The sequence below is a fragment of the Candoia aspera genome, chromosome 7, assembly GCF_035149785.1.
Source record: "Candoia aspera isolate rCanAsp1 chromosome 7, rCanAsp1.hap2, whole genome shotgun sequence".
NCBI lineage: Eukaryota > Metazoa > Chordata > Lepidosauria > Squamata > Boidae > Candoia > Candoia aspera.
The window spans coordinates 23246004-23258532 of NC_086159.1; the positions used below are offsets into that span (position 1 = coordinate 23246004).

Sequence of the window (12529 nt, forward strand, 5' to 3'; positions counted from 1 at the left end):
CATGCTACTGCTGGGCAGGTGGAGGCTGTGGGCTGAGCGAGAAGACCTAGTAACAGTAACTCATGTTCTTATCAACATCCTTATAGAGTACTGCAATATGCTATACATGAAATTATCTTAAAAAACTATTTGGGAACTACCACTGAAGAATGCAGCAACCTGCATGCTGACAGGTGAGAGCCATTACATCAATACTGTGGGTGGTGCACTGGTACCAGTAGGCTTTGCGGTAGAATTCAAACTGTTGGTTTTGACCACTGAACCCTTGGCTATTATGCACTTGCAGGACTACCTTCTCAATGTAGTACTGACCCATATTGTATGCTCATCCCGTATGGAAATGTTGCAGACTCCTGTGCTACATCTGGTGAAATTTGTGGGGGCCCAGAGACCGTGGTCTGTTTGGTGGATGACTCTGCCTTACAGAACAACCCCTGGAGATCAAATCTGTGACAACCCTGGCTTCATTTTGGAAGGCAGTCAAGGTGGAATTATTCTCAAGGGTCTTTGAAAGTTGCTGCTGCCTAGTTGTAAACTGGCAAAAGTCTCTAGATACTGGAGGTATACAATTGTGAGAAATAAAAAAAAAATTCTGCATTTGTTTTTATTTTAACTGAATTGCATTTCTTTGCCATTTAAACCTCATTTTACAAACAATTGCTTTTTTTTCCTACCTGACTAAACCTGCCAAATGAAGGGCAGATACCACTTGATACAACTTATTATATGAGTTAAATGATTTTTAGTCCACAAAAGAAGGATGAAATGGATTCTCATCTCAAATTCATGAATATGTCTACGTGTCCAAAAAGGCTGGAGACCTTATTCTAGATAGTAGGCTCCTAGAGCCAATTCTTCCAAAAAGAGATTGTAGCTCTTGCATGCTTTCATCCTACATTAGGACTATGAGAACTTATATGACAATCCATGTGTTAAGAACTTGGGATACTTATTATTCTACTCTTTTGAAATGTATGTGCATATGCATATAACATTACACAAAAGAAATGTCTACAATTTTAGACTTGGGTGTTTCAGCTCTCCCCCCCCCCATTTTAGAAACAGCTATTTTGTGTTACTTCATTAGTTAGCAGGAAGCATGTATATATCCAAATACATGCATTGTTTTAATGATCCATTGCATCACAGAACTAAACTTCACAAAGTTATCTGGGGGAAAGAAATTACTGTCAAAATAATTTAAGATTTTTCCATGCCTTGTAATGCCATTTGGGTATGTGTGTGTGTTTTCTATCTATCATTATTATTTTTAATGTGGGCTTGAAAACTAAGGCTTCTAGCTGATATGGCATACAAATGCAGTCCAGTACTATTTTATCTTATGAGAGAGTCAGAGGTTATAGGACATACAAGGAGAAAAACTAAACTAACAAGCACACATCAGTTTCATTCAATGAAATATATTTATACAAATTGCCTAGGCAACTCAGATAGCTCAGGCCATGCCTTCACCAGCCTTTCTGAGATGCCTCATTAGAACTGGCAAGGATTTCTGTGATCAGGCAACTGGGTTATCTGCCTTTGATAGTGACACCATATTTTTGTGGAAAGGTGAACAGAATCAGTGGAATCACTACTGATTGGCTACTATTACAAGCAGTGAAAAAGCAACACAGCATCATGACTTCTGAAAAGTTCTAAATATTATACAGTTTTATGATAACGTATTATAACACATATGATTATGGGTATTACAGATTATAACACATATGGTTATGGACAGTACCACTCCACCAGAATCTCCCCCCCCAACCCCCCCCCCCAACTTCTGTCCTTAAAACACAATCTTAGAACAGCACGTTATTGGTCTCATACAGCTAATCTGAGAACTCAAGATGTGTTGGATACCACTCCCCCCTCCTGTCCAATGATGGGGCACAAAAAAGGGTTAGCAGCCACTGTCATGCCTCTCCCATCTATGTCTGAATACACGGTGTTCACAGTGGGATGGACCAGAGTCCAGGAGCTGGGAGTTGGAATGGCAGAAGTTTCCACCAAAAAAACTGCCTGCCCCCTTAAATCCCACAGAGTTTAAGCACCTCCAATCACAAAAGTTTCCCCAACCAGAAGAAAGTGACCTCCCCTGCCCAAGGATATTTATTTATTTGTATTTAATTAATAGACTGAATATAGCCCCCCACCCCATTGGACTCTGGGTTGCTTACAAAATACAATACTAAATTAAAACAAGTATAAACATTAACTAAACAAGACAGCCGGGACTACAAGCAACTATTAAAACAAAGCATGACAGAGCCCCCCCCCCACATATTCTGGAATTAAATCAGGTTAATTAACTCATTAATTAATGAATTAAGTAATCATGTTGGTCAGCCCTAGGCCTGGGATCAAAGCCAGGCTTTAAGGGCTTTTTGGAACCCCAAGAGAGAGGATGCTGTTTCCAGAGGGTGCGGGCTATGACAGAGAAGGTCACGCTTCCTAGGTCCCATAAGAAGACATTTAATAGAAAAGACTTGGAGCAAACCCACTCTGCCAGTTGGGAATAAAGGGATGGACCATCATATTGGAGGGATGCTAAAGTCCTTTGTGAAAATGCCCTATTTTGTTGAGGAACATAGGAGAGATTCAGGTGACTTTGTATCTATTAACGAAGCCCCAGCATATTCTACTTCTAGAGAAATAGATATTAACCTTCCAGAACAGGAGACATACAGTATATGATCTGAAATTATCCAAAGCTACATGGAAAAATATTTTAAAAATCACATGTACTTCATTTCAAAGATGTGTGGATGCACTGCTATCTTTTGCTGTCCAGATGTTAAAGCTGCAAGACTGTGGTCTAGCAGGAGGCACTTGTTTTAGGTGGCAGAATGCGGGGTGGGGGAGAGAGATGAAGGCAAAAACTGAGACAGCAATGATACAGCAAGACTTTTTTTTGCATAACTGATCCTAGCAGAAGGAAAGATCTTTGTGGTTTCCAGCAGCAACACACCTTAGTCTCACACCGGGTGTCTCCCTTGCCTGAAGCCACAACTTTGGGTCTGTTTCTGAAACACACTGCATATCACTTTTCATCTGTACTGAGGTAGTTTCTGGTGTAGGGTTTTGCTTGTTTAGCTGGTTTGGGTACAGTATTTTTCAAGCAAGTAGAAGTTAACATCAATGCAAATGAAAAATAACAGATGGCAAATGAAGATATAAAAGCTTTTCAAAAGAGTATATCAATGGGAATGTGAGGACATTAAATACTTGCTGCAAAAATATTCAGTAACTCTGATACAGAGACCACCACATACCACAGGGCAATGACAAGAGCATAAGATGTGTATTTTCAGTTTCTTGACCACACAATTCTTTCAGGGAAATATTTATAATATAGACTTACACTGGTTAAATGGCAAATTCCCTCACTCTAGGGAGGCCTGAGAATTGGTTCACAGAGGGGTGGCAGAATTCTAGGCAGAATTCTCAGCAAAGTCATTAAACTACAGTTCTGTAGATTATTTCATGGAAATGCTGAAAGTAAAACACATATAAAACAATTATAGGATACTCTTGCAATCTGGCTCCTGAATTCTTGAAAGATACAGTATCAGCAGGAAGTCTATGGGCATGAACAAGACAAACATGTCTATTCATTATATATTAATCACAGGGAAAGGCCCTTGTAAACCCAAGTTTTAGGTATGTACTTCCCTGGAATTTATCCCTAGAGACAACTGAAATTGATTCTGAGTCTCTCTGTAACCATACTGGGCACAGTGTTCCAGGTGGCAACTGACTAGCTCAGCAAAGAGCAGATCCATTGCTTCCTGTGATTTTGACATTATATCCTATTGATGCAGCCCAAGATTGCATTGGCTCTTTTGGCAGCTGTAGCACTGCTGGCTCATGCTTAATCTGTGGTCCACTAGGACACCCAAATCCTTCTCACAAGTACCACTGCTGAGGCAAGTACCACCTATCTTATCCTCGTGCATCTGGTTTTTTTCTACCTAAGTGCTGAAATTTATATTTTTTTGCCACTCAACAACATTGTATTGGATAGGGCCTAAGGTTCAAGCCTATCAAGGTCCTTTTGAACCTTGAGATTGTCTTCTGAGGTGTCAGGAAACCCCCCCCTCCCAAGCTTTGTTATCTGCAAATTTAATGAGCGTCTCTTCTATCTCCTAATTTGTGTCATTTATGGAAATGCTAAAGAGCACTGGGCCCAGGACAGACCTCTGGGGTAGCCCAGTGAATGCTTCCCTCCATGTTGACATAATACTATTAATGATAGCACATTAAATATAGTTGTTCAACCAAATGCAAATCCATCTGTTGGTGGGACCATCCATCTCACTCTGTTCCATTTTATCAAGAAAAAGGCTATGATCGGAAAGATAAATTGTATGGCCCTATTTACTCAATGAATGAAGACCCGAGTACACTTGCCACCTATTAGAGGATTACCTATAGATGTAGACTTTGTATGGATAAGTAAAATGAAATATGGGACTCATTTTTACAAAATACAGTAGTTTAGGGAAAGACATGGTTATATAATTGCAGTATGTATGTATGCATGTATGTATACCCTTGCCTCGTCCATGTATGGTTTGTTTCAGTAGCCCACTTATCGTCAGATTGTCCTGGTTCCCCAACATCTGACACGGACCTTGTTAATCCGGGTGACGTCTGAGCCTGCATGACTCTCTTAGTTCGTATCACTCTCATATCTGAGGTAGGCAGGTGAAGTGTTAAGGGGTCTTTGCTCCTATTGGTAAGGTAGGTACCCCTACTGATAAGGTAGGTACAGCCGGGATTTGAACCCGTTTCCCGCTCCAAAGGCGGCACTCTAACCACTAGAAAGGATGTGGAAAGTGAAGGCCAAAGTGGTCCCAGTGGTGGTAGGGGCACTTGGGGCTGTGACCCCCAAGCTGGGAGAGCGGCTCCAACAGACCCCAGGAGCAACCTCAGAGCTCTCTGTCCAGCAGAGTGCAGTGCTGGGAACAGCTAAGATACTGTGCAGAACCCTCAAACTCCCAGGCCTCTGACAGAGGACCCAAGGTTGAGGAAGACACATACCAGCCACAGGGGTGAGAAGGGATTTTTTTTTATCTCCTTGCATCATATTTGCATTAGATAAATATATATAGAATTTTAATTGTTTATTGTTGTAATGACCCATTATATTTTATATTTTTATTTTATTTCTTTGTTATATTTTTCTTATTTTTAAGCACTTGCTATGTATTTTCATAACATATGTATCTTCGCGTATTTTTTGTTTGTTTTCCTTTTTCTGTCATTATTTTAAAAAGCAATAAAAAGAAATTAAAAAGAAAAAGGCTACGATCAACTTTATCATATGCCTTTCTGAAGACTAGGTACTCTACATCCACAACATTCTCTCAGTCTATTAATCTAGTCACTTTATCAAAAAAAAAAGCAATAAGTTCTGTCTAACCCAGCGTTTCTCAACCAGGGTTCCCTGGGAGACCATAATTTATTTCAAATTTTATTTCAAATTCAGGCAACTTCACATTAAAGAGGTGAGTTTCAGCCTTTATTTTTAGTTTAAGAACACTGTTCATGCCTGTATTTGAGCCTGAATGTGCAGGGGTTCCCCGAGGCCTGAAAAATATTTCAAGGGTTCCTCCAGCGTCAAAAAGTTGAGAAAGGCTGGTCTAACCTATTGTTAACAAACCAGGCTGGCTTCTATTACAGTTAGAGTAATCACTTTGTTCTTCCCTTGCAAAGTCACTCACTCCCTTTCGGCCAGCAGGGGTCCCTTTCAGACTTCAGAACTTCATTCGTTCGCTTCAGGTTCCATTACCATCGCAACCGGCTGGCGACTGTCAAACCCGCTCTTGCTGCCTGCAGGCCTCCGCGACAGGGAAAGCCGGGACTCCGCTCGGCCAGGCGAACGCAGCGGGCTGCAAGAGTAGCAGACCGCTGGCTTCTTCCGCTCTTTGCAAGACTTCAGGGTCAGCTGGCGCGCGGAGAAAGAGGAGAAGGAGAGTCTACCGCGCCGGGGACCTGACGCTTCGCCTGGCGGCCAGGAGAGGTCGCAAGACGCGGGGAGACGGGCGGAGACGCCCGTGGTGGGGACGGGGACGCGAGGAGCCCAGCCATGGGCAACTCAGCGCGGAAGGGCAGAGTTGCCCAGCAAGCGCCCGCGGCCAGAGCCGGCGCGCAGCCTGAGCAGCGGGCCAGCGCCACGCCCTTGGAAGGTGGGTTGTGACGTCATGCCGGCAGGCGAGGCGGAAGGAAGGAAGGGGGTGCTTGCGAGAAAGAGAGTAGCCCGGGTTAATTCACATTGCGCTAAGCCCCGATGTTTGGTGGCTTTTTTTTTATCTGGGCGTGTGGTGTGCGTTCAGCTATTTACTTTTTTCAGCCGGTTGTGATTAAACAAATCATGGCTGGCATGAGGCTTGAAACCAACCTCCGGCTGTATTCACAGGATATACACACTAAGCTTGTATAGCTTAGCGTGTTGGGCCTGTGTGATTAGTTGATGGGCCAGTGCAGACTTTGCAAATTGGATTCAGTAAATTATACCCATATGAACTATGGATTAGTGCAGTGTTTCTCAAACTTGGCAATTTTAAGATATGTGGACTTCAATTCCCAGAATTCCCCAGCCAGCCACGCTGGCCCTTCACCTTTAACTGGCCCTTCACCTGATATTTCCATCCAAGCTGATTTAGAGCTGTTAGAATATTTTTGTACATGTTTAAAGATTATATAGGCAGTAGTAAATAGGCAGCAGTAATGCCATTGTATAAAAGCTGGCTTCTCCATTAGAAACAATAGAGACATCACACAGCATACCCATAAGGAAGACATATATTTTATGCATAGAAAAACACATGTCCAGATGAAATGCCCATTTAAAACATTTCTGCTTTAGCTCTAGATAAAGAGATACTTGTTTAACCATAAATAAGGAGGTATCTACTTTTACTCTAAAATAAGGAAATCTTTGTTTGTAATAAACTAGTGTGTTCTATTCCACTGATAAAGATTGACTAAATTTCTAAACTTCAGAACCCTATAAAAAGGGAAACAAAGAGAAGTGTGTGCAACTGCCCACCCAAAGCAACTAGGTAACTTTGGGTGAATAAACATATTTTTGACTCTCCACTGATCGTATGATGTGCTTCATTTCTGGCTTGGAATGAACCAAGAGAACGTGTTTTAATCCTGACAGAGCTACGAATGAACACACTTTGGGCCTGATCATTAATCATTTGCAATTCCATCTAACGTTACTATTATCTGAGATCAGCTCCATCCCTCCTTATTTTCCAGAAGTCCCTCAAGACCTGGCTTTGTTGTCAGGCCTGGGTGTCTGGTGAGATCTTGAGGTGGCTCTGTTGCTGACTGAATCTCGTGTGTGTGTGTGTGTGTGTGTGTGTGTGTGTGTGTGTTTTAATATGGCTGTGTTTGACATGTTTATTTTATACTTTTTTGCTGTACGCCACCAATAGTCCCTTCATGTGAGATGGGTGGCCATATAAATTTGATAAATAGATAAATAAATCTAGCTCATAATTTGCTGTTCTATTAAGAAGAATATAATGAAAGCCTTCTGTCAAAGGCTTTGCTGAGGTTCAAGTATATTATGCCTGTGGCATTCCCCTGATCTACTTTGTTAAAGAAGGGTGCCAGGGTTAGCTGGCATGATTTGTTTCTAACAAACGCATACTGCCTTCTGTTAATTGTAGTGTGCAAACATGCTGTTTGATCATCTGTTTGAAGACCTCGCCCAGTATAGATGTTAAGCTGACAGGTCTGTAATTTCCTGGGACCTTCTTTTTCTCCGTGGAGAGAATATTTGCTCTTCTCCAGAACCCTGAGACCTCACCAGACCTCCAGTTCTCGAGGTTTCCCAAGTGTTTACCAACTCTGCTGGTTTCCTTCACTGTCTTAAGATGTAATCCCGTTGGCCGTAAAGACTGAATTCATTTACATTATCTAAACTCTCTTATGAGCACCTTTGTCTATCCTAAATTGCAGTTCCCTCCTTCGCCCAGTAACTTAGTGTTGACAAGAAAGGGTGTCATTTCTTTTCTGGCAGAAGACAAAAATAGGAGTTAAGGAATTCAGTCTTTTCACCATCTCGTATTACCAGCTCACCACTTTCTCCTTGTGATGGATCTATATCTTCTTTGGTTTTCTTTCTAACATACCCAAAGAACCTTCTTTTGTTGTTTTTGTTATCTCTCACAAGCCTCCATTCATTCTGAGCTTTAGCTTTTCTGACACAGTTTCTGGAGACCTTGTATTCTTTTTTGATGTTGTGCCCCTCCTTTCATTCCTTAGACATGTCCCTCTTTGTCTTCATCATTTTGGAGAGTTTAGAATGTGGCGTGAGCCTATTCCAATGATTTAGAACAATGTGTGAGTCCAGCCTTTGCACCAGAAATTGTTATCTATGGTTGTCTGGCTTCAAAAATTACACTGTCATGTGTTTTCTTTTTAGTGCTGAAGTGCCAAATTAAGGCTGCAAGGGGCATTTGTGAACTCATATTCCAATGGAGGTCTTTCTAATGGCACATTCCTAACATATAAGAGAGGTGTGTGCGCTCCAAGATTTTCTAGATTCCAGTGAGTGGCAACCAAAAAGCAGGAAAGACCAGAGGGTGCCACACCAAACATTTTGTGGCAAAACAAGCAGGGATGATTCACCAGATATGTGCTCTTCTGTCACATTCAGTATAGGAGGAGAAAAGCCAATCACATTTTTGCTTAGGGGAAAATAATCCTGAATACCAAACATGAAGTTCAGTTCCAAATGTGGTATGTGAGACTGTGTCAGTTCTATCTGGAGCATCTTTGTAATTTTGTTATTGGGCTATCCCTATCTGATTTCCAGTTTCCTTAGGTCCTTAGGTAAGAGCTGATTAGGTCCAGGAAAATAAAACTTGGATTAGCAACTATGGATGCGCCTAAGCATTTTGCACAATGCCAAATTTGTCCTCTGAAGCTTGCGTTTTGTGACTATTACTAACGAAGTGCCATTTTGTAAATGTTAGTTGCTTTATTTTTTGCCTTTGCTGAAAGGAGTTTTAAAAGTTTAGGATTTTTAAAGGAACTACCTTGGAAGAGGAGTGGCTCTTTTTTCATGATGGCATTTAAGTGTTACCTGAAGAATGAAGTATAGAAGTACGAAGAACAGAATTTCATCCTCCTAACTTGAATAGAAAGTGTCTAGAATTTAGGCATGTTTACATCAGCCGGTGCTAAATAAATAAGTTGTAATGTATTAAGCAACAGGAGCTGGAAAATTGGCATGAAATATTCTTTTGTTCTGATTCAAAACACAGTCATATGCAGATGCTGTCGAGAAACCCTTTGCATAGAGAGCATTCAACCTTTCCACCATGGTGCAAAGCAGAGAGAATACACCAGTATCAATGAAGAATCAAGTGAGTGCAGATAAAAAGGGGGAGGAGCCTTTATTTTATGAATAAAGAGAGAGAGTTGGATTACAGCAATATAGTTTGGTTATTATTATATTAAAAGTAAGTCAGGGAGGTAATTGGGGAGCATTTGTTTTAATTTTGCTAATTTAAAATGAAAGGGCACTTAATAAGGATCATGTAATTATTATTTGTAATTTAAATCATAAGCAGCAACTAATTGGCATTGTCCTGTCCATTTGAGTTAAACTTCAGTACCAACTCAGATATTATTTCTGGAAGTTTGTATTTGCAGGCTATACATTGTGTAGAACAATGTTTCTCAACCTTGGTAACTTTAAGTTGTGTGGACTTCAACTCCTAGAATTCCACAGCCAGCATGTTCTAGCCATATACATCATGGCTGGCTGGGGAATTCTGGGAGTTGAAGTCCACACATCTTAAAGTTGCCAAGGTTGAGAAACACTGGTGTAGAATATCTAACATCAGTTGTCCTGCTGTTTCATTACACTTTTATTTTAAAGTAATTAAGAGACAATTATTTTGTCAGGAGCAGCAATATTATTTTTGCCACTTCTGCACTGGCATCCTGGAGTTGCTTTAAGTATGTCAATGGTGCCAGCAAGTGGGACTTTAGGCCAAATTTCCATGGCCCTGTTTATCAGAATGACCAGGAGGGGGCTCCCAAATACAGCTTGCCGGTCTTTCTACATTTAAACAAGTAAGCTAATACACCAAACCATCTAACAAAGGAGTGTAAAACCATTAATTTCAGTATCCAAAATCATCCAACCACCATTGAGCATCTTGAAGGAGGACAGAAAAACACTTGTTTTTGCAGAATTAATAGTAGCCTAACATTAAGTGGGGAGAATAGTATTCTAGGCCAGGAACAAATAGCAGACTTTCTATATTAAAATATACTGAGATTCATCAGTTCTCATCTAGGCCTGTTTTGTCTGATGTAGCCACACATCCAGGTAGAACAGCATTCAAGATCTGAAAGCTAAATTGTTCATCTTTGGCACTGCAGAATTTGCTCCAGGTCTGGTTGCTGAGTTTGAGTTTGAGCTGCTGATTCAACAGATCACATCTGGAAGCAATGACTTCCATTGACTCTAAATCTGCCCCTGATCTGCAAAAGTATTTACCCAATCAAAACATTAGTTGTTTCAACCAAACAGAAGTGAGCATATTCTTGAAATACAGGATTTATTTGGCTAGATCTTGTTCTACCACTAGGCCAGTTTAATTTAGATTGTGAATAAAAATGTCTTGAGGTTAAAACCTAATTTCTTTAGATGCACAAAAACAACCCCATTAACTTTAATTGGAGCTGCATAACCAAATTCCTGTATACCTGTCAGAAGAAAAGCCATAATCATATATAAAGCTATTGAAGTGGATACTTTATGGTAATGCTCAGCTGACTATGATTAATGCTTTATGCTTGTATTGTATTGTTTGGGCCTAAGGGATACATGATACTTTCTGGAGAATGCCCTCATTGTGATACCAAGTTACATCACAGTATCTACTATGGAAAATTATCTGTAATTTTCATCCTTTTACCCTTCTGCAACCTCATTAATAACAATATTTCTTAATAAGCAGCCAGAGAATGATCACAAAACATACAAAATCCACAGTCTCAGTTATAATACTTCAACTTGTTGACATTCCGCTGATTATGTACAAATTGATAATTTAACCCAACTGAACTTCTAGCCTTACTTCCGTTGCACACCCTGAAATATGGGAGACCAAAATGGACTAGAAGTATGTACACCTGGACAAAATCCTTCTCTTTCAAACATGTTTTTATGAGGTCTTCATTTCTAAATTTGATTGTGAGTAGAAAAGCAGATATATAGCTTAGGGAGGGAAAGAACTTCAGAAGTTCAGGTGAGGGAAAAGTGTACTTATCAATTCCTTTAACAAGGTGGTCAAGACTTTTTAATCCACCCCTACCATCTTCCTACCTGTTAAAGGCATTGTGGCAGCTCAGCGGAGCATCCAGTACACAACCTAGTTCCTACTTGAAATGAGACTGCATGTGTTTCCAGTAAGGAATTTCATAAAAACAGTTCTATAGCTATAGCTGTATTTTTCCATGTAATACTGCTGGAATGATGGAAGCATTTACATTGTTTAATTGAATGATTATTTAATAAAAAATAAAAAATAAATTAAGAATGAAAAACATCCACACACCCCACACTGAAAATGTTGGCCGACCCTCTGTCCTTGTCTATGTTTTGTGGCCTTTTGCTATCAGAAATGTTAGGTGCAGTCCCTGAGCACTGACATTTGGCCCATCCTTGTTTACCTTTTTTTCTTGCACTTTTTTGCTGATGAAATTCTCATCTGCAGGTGTTAATCTGAATCAAATTCTCCACCAGGTTTTACAAAAGCTGAAAACAGAGCATCTAAACATAAATCTCAGCTGTCTTGTCTAGACTGATTCTAAGTTAATAGAATCTTTTAAATTATTTTGAAAGTTAACAGTACACTTTCTTGGTACCCTTGAACCCAAACTTCCCTAGTTCCCCCATATTCCAACTTTTGGACTCCTCTGCCAGGAATTCTGGAAATGACTGTCCCAATACACCTGGGTGGTATCAAGTTTGGGAAGGGTGCTATAATCTATTTTACTATAACGGCATTATTTATTTTTCTTGCAGCCACAGTAGATGCTACTCAGAAGGCATTCCAAATTCATGGCAAAGGAAAAAATGTGGAGGCTGCTATTAATAGTAAGGACTGGAAATTAGCGGTCCAGACACTCATAGATGAAAACAGTGTTATGATTTTCAGCAATACAACCTGCAAATTCTGTGCCAAGGTAATGTATTCTTTCTCAGATGCATAGATGCAGAATGTGTATCTGAATGAAACACCAGAGAATGCTGGCAATCCATAAACATGATACTGAATTAGTAAAAAATGGACTGTCTTTGGAAGCTTTTGGTGTTTCTCTGTTCTTACCATATAATCATTCCGAACCTACTATTGTTCAGATGTATAGGTCAACAGTTTCCAAAATCTCCTAGCAGCCCCGCCTGCCCAGCATTGGCCATCTTGACTAAAGAATTATGGTATGGCATTTACTCACATTAAGCATGGGCTACTGA

The 12529-nt window shown here is 40.3% G+C and overlaps 1 protein-coding gene and 1 long non-coding RNA gene across 3 annotated transcripts in view; one reads left to right on the plus strand and one right to left on the minus strand.

Annotated features, from left to right (window-relative positions):
- LOC134501351 (uncharacterized) overlaps positions 1 to 12529 on the minus strand; it is a 243836-nt gene that overhangs the window by 64511 nt on the left and 166796 nt on the right. The window lies entirely within an intron of this gene.
- LOC134501453 (thioredoxin reductase 1, cytoplasmic-like) overlaps positions 5781 to 12529 on the plus strand; it is a 14996-nt gene continuing 8247 nt past the window's right edge. For both annotated transcript variants that reach the window (XM_063309283.1, XM_063309284.1), the window contains exons 1-3: positions 5781 to 6200; positions 9300 to 9401; positions 12080 to 12240. In XM_063309283.1, coding sequence (XP_063165353.1) covers positions 6101 to 6200; positions 9300 to 9401; positions 12080 to 12240 — 363 coding nt within the window. In that variant the 5' untranslated portion in view covers positions 5781 to 6100. The remainder of the gene's footprint in view (positions 6201 to 9299; positions 9402 to 12079; positions 12241 to 12529) is intronic.